Source organism: Delphinus delphis, chromosome 5 (assembly GCF_949987515.2).
Source record: "Delphinus delphis chromosome 5, mDelDel1.2, whole genome shotgun sequence".
Classification (NCBI taxonomy): Eukaryota; Metazoa; Chordata; class Mammalia; order Artiodactyla; family Delphinidae; genus Delphinus; species Delphinus delphis.
The window spans coordinates 109,901,251-109,928,002 of NC_082687.1; the positions used below are offsets into that span (position 1 = coordinate 109,901,251).

The 26,752-nt window shown below is 36.0% G+C and overlaps 1 protein-coding gene across 1 annotated transcript in view; it reads left to right on the plus strand.

Moving 5' to 3' along the window:
* The window catches only part of ENPEP (glutamyl aminopeptidase), a 104,985-nt gene that overhangs the window by 36,195 nt on the left and 42,038 nt on the right, over positions 1–26,752 (plus strand). The window contains exons 4-10 of the mRNA XM_060012892.1: positions 5,967–6,087; positions 8,406–8,560; positions 8,990–9,103; positions 13,540–13,674; positions 15,520–15,585; positions 20,570–20,635; positions 20,772–20,923. Coding sequence (XP_059868875.1) covers positions 5,967–6,087; positions 8,406–8,560; positions 8,990–9,103; positions 13,540–13,674; positions 15,520–15,585; positions 20,570–20,635; positions 20,772–20,923 — 809 coding nt within the window. The remainder of the gene's footprint in view (positions 1–5,966; positions 6,088–8,405; positions 8,561–8,989; positions 9,104–13,539; positions 13,675–15,519; positions 15,586–20,569; positions 20,636–20,771; positions 20,924–26,752) is intronic.

The window sequence follows — 26,752 nt, forward strand, 5'->3', positions numbered from 1 at the left end:
TATACTCATTTTCACAATGTTGATTCTTCCAATCCAAGAACATGGTATATTTCTCCATCTGTTTGTGTCATCTTTAATTTCTTTCATCAGTGTCTTACACTTTTCTGCATACAGGAATTTTGTCTCCCTAGGTAGGTTTATTCCTAGGCATTTTACTCTTTTTGTTGCAATGTTAAATGGGAGTGTTTCCTTAATTCCTCTTTCAGATTTTTCATCATTAGTGTAGAGGAATGCAAGATATTTCTGTGCATTAATTTTGTATCCTGCAACTTTACCAAATTCATTGATTAACTCTAGTAGTTTTCTGGTGGCATCATTAGGATTCTCTATGTATAGTATCATGTCATCTGCAAACAGTGACAGTTTTACTTTTTCTTTTCCAGTTTGTATTCCTTTTTTTACTTTTTGCTTCTCTGATTGCCATGGCTAGGACTTCCAAAACTATGTTGAATACTAGTGGTGAGAGTGGACATCCTTGTCTTGTTCCTGATCTTAGAGGAAATGCTTTCAGTTTTTCACCATTGAGAATGATGTTTACTGCGGGTTTATTGTATATGGCCTTTATTATGTTAAAGTAGCTTCCTTTTACGCCCACTTTCTGGAGAGTTTTTATGATAAATGGGTGTTGAATTTTGTCAAAAGCTTCTTCTGCATCTATTGAGATGATCATACGGGTTTTGTTCTTCAATTTGTTAATATGGTGTATCACATTGATTGATTTGCATATATTGAAGAATCCTTGCATCTCTGGGATAAACCCACTTGATCATGGTGTATGATCCTTTTAATATGTTGTTGGATTCTGTTTGCTAGTGTTTTCTTGAGGATTTTTTCATCTATATTCATCAGTGATATTGGTCTGTAATTTTCTGTTTTTGTACTATCTTTGGTTTTGGTATCAGGGTGATGGTGGCCTCATAGAATGAGTTTGGGTGTTTTCCTTCCTCTGCAACATTTTAGAAGAGTTTGAGAAGAATGGGTGTTAGCTCTTCTTTAAATGTTTGATAGAATTCACCTGTGAAGCCATCTGGTCCTGGACTTTTGTTTGTTAGAAGACTTTTAATCACAGTTTCAATTTCATTACTTGTGATTGGTCTGTTCCTATTTTCTGTTTCTTCCTGTTCAGTCTTGGAAGGCTATACCTTTCTAAGAATTTGTCCATTTCTTGAAGGTTGCGCATTTTATAGGAACAGGTTGCTTGTAGTAGCCTCTTAAGATGCTTTGTATTTCTGTCGTGTCTGTTGTAACTTCTCCTTTTTCATTTCTAATTTTATTGATTTGAATCCTCTCCCTCTCTTTCTTGATGAGTCTGGCTAGTGGTTTATCAATTCTGTTTACCTTCTCAAAGAACCAGCTTTTAGTTTTACTGATCTTTGCTATTGTTTTCTTTGTTTCTATTTCATTTATTTCTGCTCCAATCTTTATGATTTCTTTCCTTCTGCTAACTTTGGGTTTTGTTTGTTCTTCTTTCTCTAGTTCCTTTAGGTGTAACGTTAGATTATTTGAGATTTTTCTTGTTTCTTGAGGTCGGCTTGTATAGCTATAAACTTCCCTCTTAAAACTGCTTTTGCTGCATTCCATAGGTTTTGGATCGTTGTGTTTTCATTGTCATTTGTCTCTAGGTATATTTTGATTTCCTCTGTGATTTCTTCAGTGATCTCTTGGTTATTTAATAATGTATTGTTTAGCCTCCATGTGTTTGTGTTTTTTACGTTTTTTTCCCTGTAATTCATTTCTAATCTCATAGCGTTGTGGTCAGAAAAGATGCTTGATATGATTTCAGTTTTGTTAATTTTACTGAGGTTTGATTTGTGACCCAAAATGTGATCTATCCTGGAGAATGTTCCATGCACACTTGAGGAGAGAGTGTAATCTGCTGGTTTTGGATGGAATGTCCTAAAAATATCAATTAAATCTATCTGGTCTGTTGTGCTATTTAAAGCTTGTGTTTCCTTATTAATTTTCTGTTTGGATGATCTGTCCATTGGTGTAAGTGAAGTGTTAAAGTCCCCCACTATTACTGTGTTACTGTTAATTTCCTCTTTTAGAGCTGTTAGCAGTTGCCTTACGTATTGAGGTGCTCCTATGTTGGGTGCATATATATTTATAATTGTTCTATATTCTTCTTGGAGTCATCCCTTGATCATTACGTAGTGTCCTTCCTTATCTCTTGTAATATTCTTTATTTTAAAGTCTATTTTATTTGATATGACTACTGCTACTTCAGCTTTCTTTTGATTTCCATTTGCATGGAATATCTTTTTCCAACTCCTCACTTTCAGTCTGTATGTGTCCCTAGATCTGAAGTGGGTCTCTTATAGACAGCATATATACGGGTCTTGTTTTTGTATCCATTCAGCAAGCCTGTGTCTTTTGGTTGGAGCATTTAATCCATTCACGTTTAAGGTCATTATCGATATGTATGTTCCTATGACCATTTTCTTAATTGTTTTGGGTCTGTTTTTGTAGATCCTTTTCTTCTCCTGTGTTTCCCACTTAGAGAAGTTCCTTTAGCATTTGCTGTAGAGCTGGTTTGGTGGTGTTGAATTCTTTTAGCTTTTGCTTCTCTGTAAAGCTTTTGATTTCTCCATCAAATCTGAATGAGATCCTTACTGGGCAGAGTAATCTTGGTTGTAGGTTCTTCCCTTTCATCACTCTATCATGCCACTCCCTTCTGGCTTGTAGAGTTTCTGCTGAGAAATCCTCTGTTAACCTTATGTTAACCTTATGGGAGTTCCCTTGTATGTTATTTGTCGTTTTTCCCTTGCTGCTTTCAATAATGTTTTTGTCTTTAATTTTTGCCAATTTGATTACTATGTGTCTCGGCATGTTTCTCCTTGGGTTTATCATGTATGGGACTCTCTGTGCTTCTTGGACTGGGTGGCTATTTCTTTCCCCATGTTACAGAAGTTTTCAACTATAATCTCTTAAAATATTTTCTCAGGTCCTTTCTCTCTCTCTTCTCCTTCTGGGTCCCCTATAATGCGAATGTTGTTGCATTTAATGTTGTCCCAGAGGTCTCTTAAGCTGTCTTCATTTCTTTTCATTCTTTTTTCTTTATTCTTTTCCACAGCAGTGAATTCTACCATTCTGTCTTCCAGGTCACTTATTCGTTCTTCTGCCTCAGTTATTCTGCTATTGATTCCTTCTAGTGTATTTTTCATTTCAGTTATTGTATTGTTCATCTGTTTGTTTGTTCTTTATTTCTTCTAGATCTTTGTTAAACATTTCTTTCCTCTTCTCAATCTTTGCCTCCATTCTTTTTCCAAGGTCCTGGATCATCTTCACTATCATTATTCTGAATTCTTTTTCTGGAAGATTGCCTATCTCAATTTCATTTGGTTGTTTTTCTGGGGTTTTATCTTGTTCCTTCAGCTGGTACACAGCCCTCTACCTTTTCATCTTGTCTATCTTTGTGTGAATGTGGGTTTTGTCCCACAGGCTGCAGGACTGTAGTTCTTCTTGCTTCTGCTCTCTGCCCTCTGGTGGATGAGGCTATGTAAGAGGCTTGTTGAAGGTTCCTGATGGGAGGGACTGGTGGTGGATAGAGCTGTCTGTTGCTCTGGTGGGGAGAGTTCAATAAAACTTTAATCCACTTGTTTGCTGATGGGTGGGGCTGGGTTCTCCCTGTTGGTTGTTTGGCCTGAGGCGACACAATACTGGAGCCTACCCAGGCTCTTTGGTGGAGCTAATGGCAGACTCAGGGAGGGCTCACGCCAAGGAGTACTTCCCAGACTTCTGCTGCCAGTGTCCTTGTCCTTTGGTGAGCCACAGTTGCCCCCTGCCTCTGCAGGAGACCCTCCAACACTAGCAGGTAGGTCTGGTTCAGTCTCCTATGGGGTCACTGCTCCTTCCCCTGGATCCCAATGTGCACACTACTTTGTGTGTGTCCTCCAAGAGTGGAGTCTCTGTTTCCCCCAGTCCTGTCGAAGTCCTGCAATCAAATCCCTCTGCCTTCAAAGTCTGATTCTCTAGGAATTCCTCCTCCTGTTGTCAGACCCCCAGGTTGGGAAGCCTGATGTGGGGCTCAGAACCTTTACTCCAGTGGGTGACTTCTGTGGTATAAGTGTTCTCCAGTTTGCGAGTCACCCACCCAGCAGTTATGGGATTTGATTTTATTGTGATAGCATCCCTCCTACCATCTCATTGTGGCTTCTCCTTTGTCTTTGCATGTGGGGTATCTTTTTTGGTGAGTTCCAGTGTCTTCCTGTCGATGACTGTTCAGCAGTTAGTTGTGATTCCAGTGTTCTCGGAAGAGGGAGCAGAGCATGTCCTTCTATCCTGCCATCTTGAACCAACCTCAGGACATGTTTTAAACTCCTTTGGGTAAACACAAAGGAGCACAATTCTTGGGCCATATGTTAAGAGTATGTTTAGTTTTGTAAGAAACTGCCAAACTATCCTCCAAAATGGCTGTACCAGATTGCATTCCCCCCAGCAATTTATGGGAATTCCTATTGCTCCACATCCTCACCAGCATTTGGTGTTGTCAGTGTTTTGGATTTTGGCATTGTAGTAGGTGTGCTGTGGTACCTCTTTGTTATTTTAATTTGCATCTCCTTGATGACATATGATGTGAAGCATCTTTTCATATACATACTTGATATCTGTATATCTTCTTTGGTGAGGTGTCTTGTTTAGGTCTTTGGCCCATTTTTTAATCAGGTTGTTTCCTTTCTTCTTGTTGAGTTTTAAGAGTTCTTTGTATATTTTGTATAACTGTTGTTTATGAGATGGACCTTCTACAAATATTTCCTCCCAGTCTGCGGCTTATCTTCTCATTCTCTTGACATTGTCTTTCAGAGAGCAAAAGTTTTAATGAAGCCTAGCTTATCAGTTATTTCTTTCATAGATTATGCCTTTGGTGGTAAAGCTAAGAAGTCATCTTCATATCCAAAGTCATCTAGATTTTCCCCTATGTTATCTTCCAGGAGTTTTATAGTTTTGTGTTTTACATTTAGGTATGTGATCAATTTTGAGTTCATATTTGTGAAGGGTGTTAGGTCTGTGTCTAGATTTATTTTTTTGCAGATGGATGTCCAGTTATTCCAGCATCATTCATTGAAGATACTGTCTTTGCTCCATTGTATTGCCTTTACTCCTTTGTCGAAGATCAGTTGACTATATTTATGTGGGTCTATTTCTGGGCTCTCTATTGTCTTGTACTGATCTATTTTTCTATTGTTTTGTTAATACCACATTGTCTTGATTACTGTAGCTTTACAGTAAGTCTTGAAGTCAGATATTATCAATCTTCCAATATTGTTTTTCTCCTTCAATATTGTGATGGCTACTTGGGGTTATACATGCTTAGAATTGGGGAGTAAAAAGTCTATACTTGGTTTGATTTATAAATTATGTCATGGCATAAAAATAATATCCTAGATACTTAGAGATGTAGCTTATCAAGATTTGGCTTATCAAGATGCCTCCCTCTCAAGAAAATTTTGAGTCATTGTATTTTAGACTCTGGAAGTAGAATAGTTAATATATCAAAGGGTAGTGTGGGTAGCAATGGATAGAAAAGCAAATGGAAAACACATATCTAAGGGCTCTTTAGATGAGAAAAAAATCACATGCCTTATTTCTTCAAAGACGAATTACACAAAGCGAGATAAATAGATACACAAATATTAAGAAGACAATATATGTTCTAAGTAGAAAAAAGTAATATTTAAAAAATATACTGTACATTATGTACAGTATATTTTATTTATATATTATTTATTTATAAATTATTACATTATTTATAGTCATTGAAATTACTTAGTGAGTTATGCGGTATTCTTTTCCTTTACATATGAGTCTCAGAGACATGAAGTGATTTGTCCAAGACCATGCAGAACTGGGATTCCAATTAGACTTACCTGGCTCCAAAGCCCACCTTCTTTGTACTATGTCATGTATCATAGTTTTTGTGTTTTTTCAAATGAAAAATTTTCACTGAATTTTTTTTATTTTAATAGCTCACTATATACGTCCAGCCAGAGCAAAAGCACACAGCTGAATATGCTGCAAATATAACTAAAAGTGTGTTTGATTATTTTGAAGCCTACTTCGCTATGGATTATGCTCTTCCTAAATTAGGTGAGAACCATATTTTATTTTCTTGTTTTTAATATTGCTTTTGTTTTCACTTAAGTTAACTCATTTCCTCCAGCTTTAGCATCCTTAGTTAATGGTCATCCCTTAGTCTTTTCATCATATGCCTATACTATGTATCTAATACTTACTAGATGCTGAAAGATTCTTTCTGGATTCCTCTAAGAATAATGTCTATACTCTGTTCTTACCTGATGAATGTATAGTATTTTATTTCCAAATAAAGATTGAAGTATATACATAAAACTGCAGACATTGATAATGATGGAACCAGAAAGAGCAACCTAGATCAGCTGATTTCAAAATTAGTACCCATCCCAATAGCTTACATTAATAAATAATAGGGATAAATAATGCTGTCAGAGCCCCATGTACTTCCAGTCTTTCCACTGTTGTACAAGACTAATTCTAGATTCTTCAGCAGTTAAAATGAACTGGTGCTCCTTCCATAAGTATTTTTTCTAATAAGGAGGATGTGGGGAACATGTTTTCTTTTTAAAATAAAAATAGTGCTATAATCAAAATGGTATGGATATGACACTTCTATCAACAGCAGAAATGCTTTAATAGTAAGCTTGAGTGGTATTAGCAAAGACTTTAAATTTAACACCCATATAGATGTCTGTAGGGATGAAATGAAGGCAACAAGAAAACCAACAAACCAACAATCGACTTCTCTATTTCTGTTTCTTCCCTTACTTTAATAAATTACCAATGCAAAGCAACTGGAATGTCAAATTCTCTACATGGGAATGTCTGTGGCTCTGAGCAACTTTGTGGATGCTCCGGGTTTTTTTCTTTTTTTTTTTTATTGCTTAACAAATATTAGAGAAGGAAACAGGAAGAGAAACAACTTTCCACAAAATCAGAATAACATCTAATAAAATGTTAATCACATTAATTTAAAAGCCTTTTTCTCTTTATCTCTCTTGTACCACCCATGATAACCTGGAAAGTGGAAATCTCACAAATTTATTTTTCTGTTCTCTTTTCTTCCTCCCTCTCTCCCATATTCTTCTTCTTCATACTTTTATATGCATTTTCAACTCTTTCAGAATTGACTCTTAGACTTTCCTCACAATTGATTACTGCATTTATCCACCCCCTAAATTAAACGCACTGGAGTTAATTAATTATAATGTCAATACTCACCAAAGAAATGAGGTTTAAAAAAATTCCTTTTGTTCATGGGTTAGGTACAAATTACACTCTGTAACATTATGGAGAATACTGGCCCTTGGGGGAAATATTTCTCCAAACTTTAAGAGGTACTCTGTGACAAAATAACCAAACCTAAGAATGAAAATAACACTAAAAGTAAACTACTGCTGTAATTCTGACCTCCATTTAAGATGTATCCATTTTCATTCTTTTTATAAAAAGCTTTAAGAATCTTTATTTTAACCATAAAGAAAGGACCTTTTCTTCATGTTAGATGAAAATTTAATTTATTTTCATTTAAGTGCCTAATTTAAATTATATGTAATAATAAATCCCATGCTTATTATAGTTCATTAACTGGAGAAGCTGCATTCTGTCCACCAATCCAACTGAAACTTTTCTGTTTTGGGATTTAACATAGAACTGATCAACACTGCCTCTTTCTGTCAGATAGCATGTCTACCATTATAGGTCCCAGCAAAAATAAGTACTAGAAAGTCTAGATTGAATTCAACATTTTAGACCTGGAAGGGAATTTCCAGAGAATATAGTCAATTCCATGTTGATCCAACTAATTTAATACATACATACAAGTGGATGGTAAGCTATTCAATTAGTAGGGAATCTGGTTGACCACAAATTGTACAGAATTAGGGAAAAAGTGGAATTTTGTGTTCTCTAATAATCTGTTTCCTTGGACAGAAATATATTTCTACACACTTGGAAGCTCTGTACTTCTAAGACCTCATTTGAAAACTTCATTCTCTTATTCCTTACAGCATACCCCCCCAAACAGAAGATTGGTATTATCTAAGTGAAAGTCATGGGGGGAAAAAGCAAATAAAAATGAAATACAGAAAGGAACAAAAGACATAAAATTATAGAAGACTTGAACAGAGCATTGCCAATAGTATTCTTAAAAAATAAAAGACACATTGATATCTGGAGCCAACAGGAAGAGTTCCATGGATACTCTGAGTGCATTAAAGACTGAAAAGTTTACACAAATAGATGATTGTTTTTCACTCTGAGAAATTATTTTTAGTCTTTTAAAAAACGTTCACCTGAAGAACTTAATTTGGTAAGAAGTGTTATGAACAAAATGGAAAGAATGTATTTCTCACTGGACTCTTTTTCCATAGATAAAATCGCTATTCCAGATTTTGGCACTGGGGCTATGGAGAACTGGGGACTCATCACTTACAGAGAAACAAACCTGCTTTATGACCCTAATGAATCAGCCTCATCAAACCAACAGAGGGTGGCCACTGTGGTTGCCCATGAACTTGTGCATCAGGTATAGAATCTTAGCACCAACTTAGCTTATTTTAAAAAGTGGCTTAAGACCATAGGAATGATTGAAATTATAACTTAGCAAATAAAAAGTAGCCAACCCAGAAAATCCTGCTTGAAAGTCTTTCTTACTGCTAATAAACATTTTACCATAAAGAAACTTTTAAGACACATTGTTCTGCCTTTAGTAAATACACAAGGTTTTCCTATAACTTTAAATATTCCCAGTACTACCAAAATGAAGACAATAAGGAGAATTTCAGATCACTTAAAAACCAGGAGAAATAAAGCAGGAAATAAATGCTAAGTATGATGTCTGCCACTTTTGCGTCAAGTGACAAAATTTGCATGAACAAATGAATGTACTGAAATTTTCTAGGCCTTTCTACCAAAGGCATGAGAATTTAACCCTCTTTCTTGCTTATAATTTCAGTGGTTTGGAAATACTGTGACCATGGAATGGTGGGAAGACTTGTGGTTAAACGAAGGGTTTGCTTCCTTCTTTGAGTTCCTGGGAGTAGACCATGCAGAAAAAGAGTGGCAAATGGTGAGCCCTAAACATATAAGTTCCAAATCTCTGTTTTCCTCATGTCAAGCTGATTGAAGCCTTTGGACTATGACAGTGGCCCTGAGTTTGGGGCCAAGTGCAGTATTGAATTGGGAATTCCATTGGGAGGCTGGGGTGGAACCAGCTGCGTCCACTGAACTACACCATGCTCAGAGCCTATGCCCAGGCCCTAGAGGGCAATTGACCACCACGAGCCAAGAATGTGGTTGGTAGAGTCATTCAACAACACGTGCCAGGGCAGGAAAAAAATATCTAGCTTAGACAATGCCAACTCTGTGTTCAAGAAATTATCTGTAGTGCTAACCCTTTGAAAAATGCCCAAGCCTAATTTTATAAATGACTTCCCTTACACAGGTTGCTGAAATGACACGGTAAAGAGATAAACGCATAAACTTAGTAGTTAGACTCAGGTTCAAATCTTGCACACATCATTTCTTAGATGCATTACAGGGAATGTGACCTCGAGCAAGTTACATATCCTGAGTCAGTTCTCTCCTCTATGAAAGAAGAACACTGTTCTCTGTATTGTAAGCTTAAAAGCTTCCAAAATGTACATGTAATTACTATTATTATTCTGTGTCTCTGAGGGGCCTGGAACAGAGGCTTCTATGAACTCTGAAGATATTTTTCCCAAAAAGCTACACCTGTTTTCATCTGTATTTAGGTGGTGTATTCTTATCAGTTTGTATATATAAAAGTATAAGTGTGTGGTTATGTGAAAGTAGCATTGCAGGAGGTTGTGTACTGTATAGACTACTGCCCTCCACTGGATACAATAAGAAGAGTGTTAGATGCTTGCAGCCCTTGCCGTTTTCACAACCTGCTTTAAAAAGTGAAAAAAGTTAAACTGGTGAACGCAAAGTTCACCAATTTAAGTGTAAATCTCATTCAAAACACCTTCACAGAAACACCCACAATAATGTTTGAGCAAATACCTCGGCATCATGGCCCCATCAATCAATGTGACATAAAATTAACCATCCCAAATATCTAAAATTTAAAAGACTGATAATACCAAATGTAGGTAAATTTGTGGAGCAATTTCAAGTCACATACATTGCTGGTAGACATGATACAGTCACCCTTGAAAATAGTGTGACCACTTCTTATAAGTTAAACATACATTTATCATATAATCCAGCAATCCTACTCCAAGAGACATGAAAACACTTGTCCACACAAAACCTGCATGCAAATGCACATAATGGGAATATTCATAATAGCCAACTGCTAGAAACAACTCAAATTTATAAATAAATTGTAGCATATTGATACAATAGAATACTACTCAACAGTAGAAGGAGCAAATTACTGGTAAAGTAACATTGTGGATGAATCTCTAAAGCATTTGCTATGTGGAAAAAGGCATCTGTGAATGACTACATACTGAATGAGTCCATTTATTTGACATTATAGAAAAGACAAAACTATAGGAATAAAATATATATCACTGGTTGTCAGGGACTAAGGTGAAAGGAGGAGACAGACTGAAAAAGGATTCAAGGGAACTTTTAGGGGTAAGAAATTTTTCCATATCTTGACTATCATTGTAGTTAAGATTGTTTATATCTGTCAAAACTCATCAAACTGTCTACTTTAAGAGGGTAAATTTTAATAATGTAAATTATATTTCAAAAAACTTTTAAAAATGGACCAAGAAAAGCATTAATTAAATTATAAAATTAATTAAACAATTAACTTCTAATAAATGTCTTCAGGTTATAAAAACTGAAATTACTGAAAAAATGTTCAATTAGTATTTGGTATTGCATCCTAATTATTTTCTCATATCACAAAAGTATACTTTGAGAACAAGTTAGTCTATAAATTAAAACTGAAAGATAAAAAAAAGTGAAAAAGTTAATTTGCAACAATTGCTTCTTTAAAATTTAATCTACATTGTGGTTTTTCAAGGATGGAACTATTGACATTTGGGCCAGATAATTCTTTGTTGTGGGGTCTGTCCTGTGTATTGTAGGGTATTTAGCAGCATCCCTGGCCTGTATCTATTAGATGCCAGTAACCCTCCACCCCAGCTGTGAAACCAAAAATGTCTCCATAAGATGGTGTGGAGAAAACAGAACCCTCCTACTCTGTTGGTGGGAATGAAAGTTGGTGCAGCCACTATGGAAAACAGTATGGAAGTTCCTCAGAAAACTAAAAATAAAACTACCACATGCTCCAGCAATCCCACTCCTGGACGTATACCTGGACAAAACCATAAATCAAAGAGATACGTGCACCCCTATGTTCACAGCAGCACTATTCACGATAGCCAACACATGGAAACAACCTAAATGTTCATCAAAAGATGAATGGATAAAGACGATGTTGTACATATATACAATGGAATATTACTCCGCTATAAAAAAGAATGAAATAATGCCATTTGCAGCAACACGGATGCAACTAGAGATGATCACACTAAGTAAGTCAGACAGAGAAAGACAGATACCATATGATATCACTTATATGTGGAATGTAAAATATGGCACAATGAACTTATCTACAAAACAGAAATGGACTCACAGACATAGAGAACAGACTTGTGGTTGCCAAGGGGTAGGAGAGGGAGAGGGATGGACTGAGAGTTTGGGGTTAGTAGATGCAAACTATTACATTTAGGATGGATAAACAACAAGGTCCTACTGTATAGCACAGGGAACTACATCCAGTCCCCCGGGATAAACCATAATGGAAAAGAATATAAAAAATAATGTATCTATGTGTATAACTGAGTCACTTTGCTGTACGGTAGAAATTAGCATGACATTGTAAATCAACAATACTTCAATTAAAAAAAGAGAGAAAACAAGAGAAAAATGTCTCCACATATTGTCAGATGTCATCTGAATGATAAAATGTCCCCTAGTTGAGGACCATTCCTCTATGTTGAAAATCGCTGATTTCATAATTTATTGAAATTAAACTATATAAATGAAAAATTATTTTGTCCTGTATTTTCTATAAAGTAACCCTTCTTATATCAAGATGTATTGTTTATGTAATATATTGTATATGTAATATTATAACATTCCATTTTTAGTGTTTCAAAAACAATTAAATATTGCAAAAATTTAGTATGCAGTTCTTAAATGAAATTTAATCATATGATCCAACTCATTCATTCTTCATCTATTCATTCATTCTTCATTCAGTGAACACTACGGAGGACCCAAAACTGAATAAAACACACTTCCTGCCCTTACAGAAGTTCCTAATTTAGGGTCTGGTGGTGGAGGGAATAGATAAACAAAGATACATTGTAAGAGAGCTTGATAAGTACCACAATAGTGGAGCCTCATTTTACAGGTGAAAAATCTGATGCCCAGGAAGGTAATGTACCTTCCAAATGTCACACAGACAACTGGTAGCACAGCCAAGATGAGAGTCAAATTTCCTGACACTGAGATTAAGATCCTTTCTTCTTACCTAAACATTTTAGGGGAACAAAAATTAAAATCCAAGACAAAATTACCTTGATTGGCAGTCATCACTTGACAATAGTATCTTGCCTATTATAAGTGGAATTCACAAAATTGGAAAATGTAAACTAATATAGCATGCTCCTTTTGGGAAATATTTTTGATTAAGTAAGATCAATAAAGCTTTTGATTTTTATTATTAGTGATTTATTTAATAGAACTAGATTTCAGAATCTAATTGATTAAGAATCAAAATAATAACAGCAGCTAGTGTGTTAGGTTTTCACTCTGTGCCAGGTACTATGCCAAATGCCTGTCATGCATTATCTCATTAAATCCTCTGCACGTTTCTAAAAACGTAGCTGCCATCATGGGTGAGGGAAATTACTTAAACTCACATGTCTAGAAAGTGGAGAAACTGAGCTTTGAACCTAGGAAGTTTGACTATCGTGCTAGACCTCTCAAACACTCTATTTTGCTGAGAAAACCTAGGACAGGAATGAGAAGGTAATTATTAGAACTAAAGCAAAAGTTAATGTTTTCTTCAATTAATTACGAATCATCCAAATTCCAATGATTAATGGAAAAAAAACCCTAAAACAATTGTTGACAAATCAACACGTTTCCTCAAGTCTCAGACAAATCTGTGGGGTGATATCATCATTCTTACTGCACACATATGAAACAGGGCTTGAAAAGTTTGGCTCATGTCTGAAAGTCACAGAGAAGTAGGAGAAACAGAATTTATAAATGCTTCTGTCTTCTTGGCCTGCCATATAGGGGTGAAGTCAAGGGAATTATAAGTAGAAGGGAATGGAATCAGTATAGAAAAATCAGTGCAAAATATGATTAATTTGAACATCTAATATTTGTTTTAAATAATATGAGTCATTTATTTCCCCCCCAATGTGTATTATATAAATGATATTTTGACATATAAACCACTATAAAGGAAGTGCTAGATTTCTTTGGTTCATTCTGTCATTTCAGCGTGATCAGATGCTACTTGAAGAAGTATTACCTGTACAAGAGGATGATTCTTTGATATCTTCACACCCAATTATAGTCACTGTGACAAGTCCTGATGAAATAACATCTGTTTTTGATGGGATTTCCTATAGCAAGGTGCGGAAAATATAACACTGTTTTGAATGTCTTCCTGTTTGGTGGTTCTTCTCTTAGTAAATGCCTAAAAATGGTAAGAATGGTTATACTATGTTAATGGGCTCTGGGAAACAGTGTAGAACTTATTCCAAGTGCTGAATATTCAACAGTTTGTAATTTTCAGCGGAAATGATCAATGCTGGTCATTGTCACAGAATTGTGAAGCAGATTTTTAAAAGTTTCTCTTTTTACTTTTGTTTATAACAGCTATCATTCTGATAACTGAACATTTACCCTTTAGGCATCCAATTTAAAGTTATTTGACTTGATTTTTTAAAACACAGTAAATCTTCTCTTTCTGCCATGTGGTCAATGAGAAGTGCCATATATGTGGACACCTTTTCTAGTAGAATGCTTCCAGGAAGCACTTAAATCCAATTCCGTTTGAAGGAATTACTTTCATCCGTTTTTATATACGATTTAAAGATGAATTTGTTAGCATGTCATAGATGGGGCATTTTTATCCAGTAAAATTTTATGAAAAGTTGCTAATAACCCATAGTGACCTGAAGCTTTATGCTACCCATTTTTCTCCCACAACTTCTCCTGCAGCTTCTCCTCTAAACATATTCCACACCTGTATGCAACATATTTTAGTCGATTTTCCACCCCAGCCTCTTGTGGTTTACCCACTAGGTTAAGTTGTTCAAAAGCCACTGCAAACTAATACATTTTACTGTTCTGGGGATACCCAAAGTTTTATTTAAGACAAAATATTACAATTATGAAAATGAATACTAGATAAAATTGGCTTTAGTGAAAAAGCCTTCTATATATTAGTATTTGAAGTTTATAGCATCATATTTTTTGGCTTTCCCTCTCATATGTTCTCATGGCATTATTTCAGGCTTCCTTTATTCATTTTTCTTTTATATTGTCAAAGATTCTTTTTATCTTTCTGTTAAAAGGAAAATCTCTAATCCACTTATAGTATATTCTAATAATTCACATAGAGACATTTATATTTATTAAATCAGCTTCTTCCTAAGTCCTAGATATTCCATGGGTATAAGGTATTAGGTCAGAAATAAATACATGTTTCTAAGTCTTTAGCATTATACTAGGTACAAAAATAACATATCTTAATAAATTACAGTAGAAATTGCTTACTTAAATGGGGAAGCAATGTTTTTCTGGTCAGTTACTTGAAAATTGATTTTTAAATCTATGAATAATGCATTTAAAATTAATCTTATAACATATGAAATGCAAGTAGACAGCAGAAGTATTCATCAGACTCTTCAGACTAAATAAAATCAAATGAGATAAACCACTTTGGAAGAGTAGCATTTTATGCCTAAATTATATACGTAATCTATATTAAACTATTTGACCAGATTAATTCCTCAACTGTCTACCCCCCTCTGTTAAAATATAATTATTTTTCCCAAATATTCCAATATACTTAAGAAGTAGCCAGAATTCTATCCTGAAGTTGCTTTCCTTGTTCATCAAAGAACATGACTTTTCTAAAACTTTCTCCAGTTTCTCTTTCATTAGGAAAGCCCCATCTACTGGTTCATGTGGTGAAGTGCAATAATTATTTGAACCTTGTTACTGAAACGATGGCCATTTTATCAATTTCTCCTTGCCTTTCAGTTATTTTAGAAGCATAGATACAGGGGGTATGCCAAGTGGTATTTTCATCCTAAAATCACAAATTGATAGCCATATAATTTAGCATAATCATCTTAAAGACATTATCTCACATATATGATCATGAAATACTAGTCACAATAGTGATCACTGATATTTGTTTCTTACATATCCTTTATTAATTTAACTTGCCATTCTTTTCCATCATAGGGAGCTTCCATTCTGAGAATGCTTGAAGACTGGATAACACCAGAGAAATTTCAAATAGGATGTCAGGTATGATTTATTACTTTTAATATTATTAAAAAACTACACTGATATATGGCTGATGAATGTTAAGATATGTGATTAATTAAGGACAATTCCCTTTTTACTTTTCTTTTCCTTGCTCAAGGATAATACTGCAGAACACAAAAAGGTGATCACGTCCAGGTTATTACCTATGTTGTATCTGTAACTGTCATTTAAAACAAAAGTTTCATAGAGAAGTGAAACATTACTTATTTTTTTACACCCTTTACATGTGTATTAGCTCAGTCTGCCATAACAAAACACCATAGATTGGGTGGCATAACAACAAATTTATTTTCTCACAGTTCTGTAGACTAAGAAGTCCAAGAACAAGGTGCTGGCAGACTCAGTTTTCGGTGAGAGTTTTCTTTCTGGCTTCCAGATGGTCACCTTTTTGCTGTGTCCTCACATAGCAGAGAGAGAGAGAACCTTCTGGTGCCTCTTCTTATAAGACACTGATCCCATCATGAGGCTCCCACCCTCATGATCTCATCTAAACCTCACCCTAAACCTCCCAAAAGCCTCATCTCCAAATACCATCACATTGGGCATTAGGCCTTCAAAGTATGAATTTGGGGGGAACACAATTCAGTCCATAGCAACATAATATAAAAATTTAAATCTATAAAGCTCTTCCATTATAGTTTTTAAAAGGACTTTTCCCTTATTATTAGATTATAAAATGGTTAACACACATATTCCTATTATGATAAAGTCAGTGAATAAAGAGGGCCTGCTTCCGTTTGGAAAGAGAAATAACAGTCAATTCCTTAAAGCATTTCACACATCCCACTTAAGCTTATTCCTCCAGTGGATGTTTCAATTCCATTGCTGTTCTTCTAGACCATAAGCCAATTCTCTCAGGGTTTTATATTATCTATATTACCACCATTGCTACAATGTCCCTGTAACTGTCCGGTCTGCAGGTTGGCTCTGTTGTAGCCTAGGGATGGAACTGTCTTCCTACTCTTTCTCTTCCATCTCCATCCCCCCTACTGTGACATCCCAGGTAGTAGGCAAAGCAGTGCTGATAGTATCCAATCCATAAAATAGAAAATGGGTGAGAGCAGTGCCCTGCTAGCTTTCCCAAAGGGTACCAGTACTTCCTTTGGATGTGATTCCCCAGGACAGTGCCTGCCCACCATTCCTACAGCTCTCACTACTGCTAAGTCTTCTTATGTGGCAATCAGCATTCTCCATAATACCATAAAAGGAAATGGTCCCCTTCTACCCAATACTTAAATTCCTAGGTGACTATTAAAGTAAAAAATAAGACCAGGATTTAGGAAATATTCAGGGAGCACATCAGTACATTTTACTACTTTTGTCCATGAATAAAATATTCTGTGTGGACATTAGGTGGAAAGAGAGAAGCTATGTGTTTGTTCTTAAGTGTACATTAGAACATCTTGTAAACTTTTCATCAGCTTCAGACTCAAATTTCATACTTCTCTAACTGTAAGCACCTTTTGTGAGGAACTGTGTCTTCTATATTTTTGCATATAGTAGGAGGATGCATTACAGATGTTAGAAGATCCAAAAAATGCCTCTTGAATGAATGAATGGTCTATAATAAATAATATAGAATATAAAAATAAAGACAATTCATTTTTAAAAGTAAATTAAAATTTCATTTGCATAGTTTTCATTCTAAATTAAACTGATGAATAACACATTCTTGGAATCTTCAAAGTGGACTTCAAATTAAATAATTTTTCATATTAACTTTTTTTGAGAAGTACCAAAAGAGTCTTTAAAAGAGAATACCTATTCTAATAATTTAATAATACTCTTGCATTTTATTTATCTCATATCTGTGATATAATTAATTAAAAACCCAGTCCAGTCTAAAACTAATATTTCTCACGTTAAAACCATCTTCCTCCACCCTAACTGCGACTACAAATAGCGCTAGAATGAATAGATACTAATTTTCATATCATTATAGTGCTATGGAATTAATTTACAAAAAGACACTGAAACACTCATTTTTTGCCTTCAATCTTCAAACACTAGCTAATATCTGAAAATAGTACATGATCAATATAGGCCACACTCAATAAGCTCTCAAACCAATTGGAACATCCCTTCACATAATTCTAGTATCCAAATGTATCTCTCCTTGATTTATCATCATGCTATGACTGCTGCCCCTAAACCCCACAATATGTGACACTGTCCAAGACTTTTCCCTTGCAAATACTAACTTTCTACCAAAAGTGACTCTTCATTAGCTAACCTGGTGTGGTGCTAACTCTGGGGATGGCCAGCTCTCTGTTCTCTTTCATGCTCATCACTTTAACCCCAAACCCAATCTCAGACAGCAAAGTAGGTACAGAGTGAGGGGAATTAAGAGTCAAACCAGGGCTTCCCTGGTGGCGCAGTGGTTGAGAGTCCGCCTGCCGATGCAGGGGACACGGGTTTGTGCCCAGGTCCGGGAAGATCACACGTGCCGCGGAGCGGCTGGGCCCATGAGCCATGGCCGCTGAGCCTGCGCGTCCGGAGCCTGTGCTCCGCAACGGGAGAGGCCACAACAGTGAGAGGCCCGGGTACCGCAAAAAAAAAAAAAAGAGTAAAACCATCAACTGGAAAATCTTTCAGGCTGTGCTTGCATGTAAAAAAGCATATTAAATTATGGAGCATTGATAACAATGTATGGTCATGAAATAGAAGCTGAGAAATATATCCATCCTTTCTTTTTCTCCTAGTATCAGTAGTATCGCTGATAAGACAGGAATGGTTCAACTGGAAAATGTCCTGTCCCTTCCTGAGATACTGGTCATAGAAACACTGTTCCTTTCCTTTGTGCACACTGATACTAACTGAGGGACTATTACTGGGGGACCCAGGTCATCGTAAACTTTTGACTGGAATGACTGCATCGTGATTATGCAAGGTGAAGAAGGAAATTTCTTAATATAGAATATTCAAAAGCACTAATCTAGACAAAATAAAATTAGTTCCTTTTAATATATTGTTTATATAAGCCTCTAGCTAAGGTGAAGCAAGAAACTGCAATTTAAAAAACAGTAACAATAACAACAGTGACGAAAACCACACAAACTGATCCAGGATTCAGAAGTCTCTTCACCGTAATCTCAGGCAAATCTCTTCACCTCTCTAGACACCAGTTTCCTTCATGCCCAAAATGTGAGAGTTGTATAAAATAGTATTTAAGGTTCCTTTCAGTTCCAAGATTGCATGTTTCTAAGTACAAGTCACCATAAATATACAAAGAAACTCCTCTAAATTAATTTTAAGAAGATACTATTCACTAGAAATCATCATTACCAGGTAGCTATGATTATAATTATTACTATTCCGAGCATCCAATTATTTTACTAAGAAGGAATGAATGATCTATGCAAAACTCTGGAACGAATACCTAAATTTGATACAGAATCTGTGCCTTTCATTTCTTCTCCCTTCCTTCGCCTGCCCTCCAGTGGCAGTGCTGAGCAGTGAACCAATCAAAAGAACAAATATGAAGGCAGCATTCCAAACTGGCCTCAACCCTCTCCCAGGCATCTTGGGGCAGTCTAGATAATATTGTTTTATCTCTCTATGCCTAAAAAGGGGAATTTAGAAGATAACAGGACTAAGGTATAGCACCTCCTGAAAATTAGAGCAACTTAGAGTGAAAATGATATGAGCAAAGTAAACCACTAGTTATTTTCTTTGAAGGTTCAAAGACCACTTAAGAAGGTTCGATTTCTACCAAAGACTTCCACATTTTAAGCAGGACAATTCTAGAGCATAACAGAGGAGTTATACAGCAGGAATTCTGGAAGGTCTCCTGGAGAACTATAAGTAGTACCCAATTATGAGATTAGAAGAAGACAAGGAATTTTCTCTAGGGATATCATATTATGCCTGAAAACTCATATATAGAGAGGTTTTGTGACTAGAACTGACAAAAAGGGAGACTTGTAGTTAAAAGATTTGTATTTTTAAAATATTTGAAAAATGAAATCTTACTCTTTAGAGTGAATAATTTTCCCAATTTAGCCATCATCATGATTATTATTATTCAGAAGACTATATATTCATTTATTTAGAGCAGGAGTCTGCAAACTACTATTACAGCTTGCAGGCCAAATCCAGCCCACCACCCATTTTTGTAAGGTCGGCAAACGAAAATCACTTCTACAGTTTTAAACGGTTGGAAAAAATCAAAAGAGTATTTCATGACATGTGAAAGTTGTATGCAATTCAAATATCAGTGTGCATAAATAACATTTTATTGGAAAACAGCCATTCTCATTCACTTACATATTATCTATGACTGCTTTTGTGCTACTTGGGCAGAGTTGAGTAGTTGTGACAGAGACTATATGTCTCACAACACTTAAAATCTTTATTATACAGCTTTTTACAGAAAAAGTTTGCTGAGCCTTGGCTTAGAGCCAAGCTCACCAGTTTTATCTTTGCATATCACTTCAATCACTCATATGTGATGGGGTCATCTAGTGTTGGAGATGAGAAAACACTACTGGTGTAAATAAAGGTAGGGGATGCAGCCAGCAGTGGACAGGTTAACACCAATAAGTGAACATCATAGAATTATGGATCTTTTTTCCTAGTGGATCAAAAATGTTTTGGACTGTTGACTGCTTGCTAAATAGTTGACAGTCCTTAAGCATCTTATATTGGTTGTCCTGAAAAAATTAAACTCTTTCCCTCACCTGTTCACAATTCCATTAGACTAAAAAAAAAAACAACAACAAAAAAGAGAATTACCTCATTAATAAAAAATATTCCTTATGCTTTACAAATAAATCGTTATTTGTACAGTGTTTTTATAGGTTACAAAATTTTTCGAAAAGGGCGTATCATTTGATTTTCATTCTAGGTACATTTGCTATATTATTCATTAGAGCGAGACATGTTGAAGGGTTCAGCTCATGTTGTGGAAGTATGGAAAAAGCAAACATTGACTTTTGAAATACTTGTTATCTTTCACATGCAGAGTTACTTGAAAAAATACAAATTTAAGAATGCCAAAACTTCAGATTTTTGGGCAGCACTTGAAGAGGTAAGGAGGAGTATATCCTCAAACATTTCTTTGATTAACAAATGATTTATCAATCATTTCTTTATCTGATTATTCTATCCTTTTATTTCCCCTTATTTGTTGATTGATTATTCTCTATTTTTTAAAAAAATCTTAGGCAAGTAATCTACCAGTGAAAGAAGTAATGGATACCTGGACCAATCAGATGGGTTATCCTGTACTTAATGTGGAAGATATGAGGAACATCACACAGAAACGCTTTCTGTTGGACTCGAGAGTTAATTCTTCTGAGCCACATTCAATTTTGGGGTAAGAATCTATAACGCATTTCAGAAGAAAAGCAGAAATTTGATGGAAATACTGGCCATTTGCTTAGACCTTGCTCTTCAGTACCTGATGCTTAAGCACAGTGTCTTTAGGGAAACAAAGGCACTCAGAAATAGCTCAGTTGTCTTCAGGTTCCAAATGATGGACTGAGCACATGCATGCAAGTACAATTCTTCCCAGAAATCACTGAATAAAGAAACAGAAGTACTAAAAGAAATAAATTCAGAGAAGCAAAGAAAATAGGAAGGGCTAAATGCATCATAAAATTCGAGATGAAGAAAAGCAGAGGGAGAAATATAGACAGAAAACAAACAGAGGAAGATGCAGCCAGATAAAAAGAGACTTTCAGTAGAGGTGGAAGCCGATTCCCCCTATCCGTAGACAGGCTCTGGGCTCAGTGTCAGCACTCAGAGCGGAAGGCAGGAGTGAGGCTGAAAACAGGGCAATTAATTTGAAGTCTGGATTCAGGACAGTTGTGCCAGCCAGACCCCTACCCCTCCACTTTCCCTTCATTGACTGCCATTCTTTCCTCTGCATAGAGCTCTCAAAAGTCTGGCAATGACCCAAGGCAAAAATCCAGAGGGCTTTTTTTCCTAAAGAAATTGACCAAGACGTAGAGGAGAGCTAAGGATTTCCATCTGGTTGGGACACCCAAAGTAAAGCTTTCCTCCTTGTGGCATTTGTAGTATGAATGGGCTGGAGCTGCCAGCTCCCCTCATACATACACAGAGCCTCTAGTCAGACTTCCTGTTCAACGGAGAAGTCAGTTTCAAAAATATACCTCCCTTCTCTACTCAGCCATAAAAAGAAACGAAATTGAGTTATCTGTGGTGAGGTGGATGGACCTAGAGTCTGTCATACAGAGTGAAGTAAGTCAGAAAGGGAAAAACAAATACCGTATGCTAACACATATATATGGAATCTAAGGAAAAAAAAAAAAAAGATCATGAAGAACCTAGGGGTAAGACGGGAATAAAGACACAGACCTACTATAGAATGGACTTGAGGATATGGGGAGGGGGAAGGGTAAGCTGGGACAAAGTGAGAGAATGGCATGGACATATATACGCTACAAAATGTAAAACAGATAGCTAGTGGGAAGCAGCCGCATAGCACAGGGAGATCAGCTCAGTGGTTTGTCACCACCTAGAGGGGTGGGATAGGGAGGGTGGGAGGGAGGCAGACGCGAGAGGGAAGAGATATGGGGATATATTTATATGTATAACTGATTCACTTTGTTATAAAGCAGAAACTAACACACCATTGTAAAGCAATTATACTCCAATAAAGATGTTAAAATATATATATATACCTCCCTTCTCAACAGCAGAGGGGTTACATACAAGACACCAAGAATAACCAATTTAGTCCTTCTTTTTTAAATATGAATGATCAAGGATCGCAAGACACATGAAAGAAATCTAAAAGCATAAAAGGTAAAATCTCACATGAACAAACAAGAAACCTATCTCTGGGCTTCCCTGGTGGCGCAGTGGTTGAGAGTCTGCCTGCCGATGCAGGGGACACGGGTTCGTGCCCCGGTCCGGGAAGATCCCACATGCCGCAGAGCGGCTGGGCCCGTGAGCCATGGCCGCTGAGCCTGCGCGTCCGGAGCCTGTGCTCCGCAACGGGAGAGGCCACAACAGTGAGAGGCCCGCGTACCGAAAAAAAAAAAAAAAAAGAAACCTATCTCTATAAGAGACATAATTAAAATAAATTTATGAAATATATTAAGAGATCAAAGAAGCTATTATATCCATTAACTAAGAGCAGAATGTTTTCGAAAAGACAAACTGAGAATATAAAAGAGTTATGAAAGATTAAATTTTGGTTGTGAAAAAAATTAATAGACCAACTAGAAATAAATTTGGGGAATTCCCTAAAAGTACAGGACAAACACACATAGAACTGGCAAATATGAAACAGAAGACAAATATGGAAAATCTAGCACCCAACTAATAGAAGTCTCCCAAAAAAAAGAAAATAGAGAAACTTAAGGAGCGAATTGTACTAAAGAAATAATAAAGTGCACAAGGATTCTGATTAAAAGGCCCCATTGACTACACAGTACAAAAAGGAAAAAAAAACACCAAAAACATACCTAGCTATAGCCTCATGAAATTTCAGAAAACAAGGGTACATGAGTTAGTGTGGCATTAGACTTCTTTACAACAACTCTGAACTCAAGAAGAAAATGAAGCAGTCATTTAAAACGTGGATGCAAAAAATATTTTCAACCTCTAATTCTCTAGGCAGTTCCCTAAACCAAACGTATAAGCACAGTGAAGACATTTTCTGACGTGCAACCCCAGAAAATGCTTTCCACACAGCACTTCTTAGAAAGTTACTAAGGCTACATACAGTCCAGGGGGATTGGAGCCTGGAGAGAAAAAAATATGAATGAATCAAAAAAAGAGGAAGACATAGGATCCAGGAAACAGTTCATCCAACCTAGGAGAGCCATGAAAGGAAATGCAGACCAACAGCGATCCAGTGGGCTCACAGTGCCCCAAGAGCAGGATGACTGGGGCTGAGTTAGGTGATCCCCAGGGAAAAGAGAGTATAATTGGGAGGATGGCGGAATTGGGGAATTGGTGAAGGCCCATCAGTCTGGCCAACTATAAAGAAGAAAATTAGCAAAAAAAAAAATCAAGGCTGTATGTAAAAACTGTGATCCAAAAATATGAAGCAGGTAGAATGATTTTATGCCATTGATAAAGTATAAGGAAGAGGAGTCTATTTTACCCTTATGTTAGGGTGTTAGGGGAAATCTGCATTTAAGGGACTCAAGGGCCATGAAATCAGACCATTGAGAAGGAAATATGACTCCAACACACTTCTCGGCCAGCAATATGTATAGAGCATAATTTCGTTTGTGTTATTCATTGTCTTTTGGCTTTTATAATCAACCAATGGATAACATGTTAATGTTTGTTATAGTGACAGGTTAGATTGTAAATATAAACAATCTTAACACTGTAACAAGAAAAAACAGCTGACAGAAGAAAGGAGGTGGAAGAGGAAGAAAAGGTGGAAAAAAAGGATACTGGATACTGGTTCAGTGGTGGACCGAAGCTGGCTTTAATCCCAACTCAGTGACATCATTCCAGTAGCCTGAAATTGGTCATGATGTGAGTTAATGGAAATCAGCAAATACTACATTCCACTTCCCACCCCTGCCCTGAGAGCTGGTTGTTAAGCATTTATCGGCACTGCACAAGATAACCTTATTCTACAGTTAGGAGAGAGTAACAATACTAAAATTTATAAAACAAGAAAAGGCAGTATGGGTATACTATTTAAAGGAACAATTGTAACCTACAGAAAGTCTAATAATAATAATTTTGCTTTATTATAATTTGAATGTTAAAGGGGGAATGAAAAAGAAAGTAGTATAAGTGAACTAAGTCACCCTCTCTCATGGGTGAGTTAATAAATACTATCTAAAAAATATAGAGGCATTTAGAGTTACAGTATTAGACATCAGAAGAACTAAAACCAGAAGCATTTGAAAGGGGCTGCTTCTGAGAGAGGTGCTGGTCTGTGGAAAGGGTGTAGGAGACAGTGGCTTTTCAATAGTGGTTTTCCCAGTTTTTGATTAAGGATGTTTTTATTTACAATGCATAAATGAAATTCTCCAAACATTTTAACAGCAATTACACACTCAATCAATCAAATTATTTTGCATATATCATTTATAAGAGACTTCTAAACATCACCACTTAAAATTTTATTAAATTCCATTTATAATTTCAAATATAAACACCAAAAGACACAGTTTTATGAATCTAATTTCTAAAAAGAGTTTTCTATACATTTTTATGAATCTAACAAATTAAAAATCATAAATATAGTATATCAAATTTCTTGGGCATTTTCAAACACATTAAACCTTAACAACCAAAAAGGAAAAAAAAGAATCAAACCTTTAACTTTACAAAATCAGAATTTCCTATTACATGAAAAGATGCTCAACATAACTAAATATCAAAGAAATGCAAATCAAAACTACAATGAGGTATCACCTCACACCAGTCAGAATGACCAGCATCAAAAAGTCTACAAACAATAAATGCCGGAGAGGGTGTGGAGAAAAGGGAAACTTCCTACACTGTTGGTGGGAATATAAATTGGTACAACCACTATGGAGAACGGTATGGAGGTTCCTTAAAAAACAAAAAATAGTACTACCATATGATCCAGCAATCCCACTCCTGGGCATATTCCAGAGAAAACCATAATTCAAAAAGATACACACACCCCAATGTTCATTGCAGCAGTATTTACAATAGCCAAGACATGGAAGCAATCTAAATGTCCATCAACAGAGGAATGGATAAAGAAGATGTGGTACATGTATACAATGGAATATTACTCAGCCATAAAAAAGAATGAAATAATGTCATTTGCAGCAACATGGATGGACCTAGAGATTATCACACTGAGTGAAGTAAGTCAGAGAAAGACAAATATCATATGATATCACTCATGTGGAATTTAATTTAAAAAATGATATAAATAAACTTGTTTACAAAACAGAAACAAACTCACAGATTTCGAAAACAAACTTATGGTTACCAAAGGGGAAACATGCAGGGGAGGGATAAATTAGGAGTTTGGGATTAACATACACACACTACCATATATAAAATAGATAACCAACAAGGGCCTACTATATAGCACAAGGAACTCTATTCAATATTCTGTAATAACGTATATGGGAAAACAATCTGAAAAAAGAATGAATATATGTATATGCATAACTGAATCACTTTGCTGTACACCTGAAACTAACACAACATTGTAAATCAACTCTACTCCAATAAAATTAACAACAACAAAAAAACCTCACCCAAATAAGACTTTTATAGGCATTTAAACATGACTACTGAGTTAAGGTATTCTAAGAATGTCAGATAAAATTACAAATCCAATACGTCATTTCCTCTAATTTGCCAAATTTTTAAAACATACCAAATATTGTAAAAGCTGACAAAACACGTGCCACACAGCCAATGATTTCAAAACTTATTACACTTGTATGACTACAACTTTTACAAAAGTATTAATAATATAGCCATTTCTGTATAACTAACTAGTTATTTCTGTATACATTTCCGGGGTGCCAACCGGTCCCAAATGAAGAGAACAAAATCACGATCTCAGGACGCCCCCCCTAGCCACTGTAGCTGGCCACAGGAACCTGGGTGTACCACTTTGGGGATGTCATCTCTGACCTTTATCGCCCAGCTGAGGCCCCTCCTAGACAGGATCCTGGCTAAATGAGAGCAACACCTTGGTCCCCTGGACAACATTCCAATTTCACCCAGGCCGATTTTAATTGTCTTTTAACTTCTTAATATGTGCTTTGGGTGGAGACAATTTTGCACCCACCACACTCCAGGTGGCCTCTAATCTCCACTACCCGATTTCCACCGAAAAGACCTTTCACCCTCTTCCTTTTTTAATAGTCTCACTGACCTCATTTTACAGTCACATATATAAATCATCACAAGATCAATTATTCAGTAGCAATTAATATAACATGAGGAAGGAGAAATATAGTGTAGAAGGTGTCTCAGGAATCGTTTAATAACTATAAACTGGTTCTTTTACAGTTATTGTTTTATGTTCTAGCAAATTAAATTGGCCCATTTTAATACTGCTAGAGCCTTTGGATACTAAAATTTTTAAAATATTTCTCTCTTGCAAAACTAGCTTCCATTTGGAAGTTTCAGAGTAATTATTCTCTCCTGCCATGTGCCCACTGATACGCTGAGCCTGAATTAATTGTGGGACAGGAGGTATGGT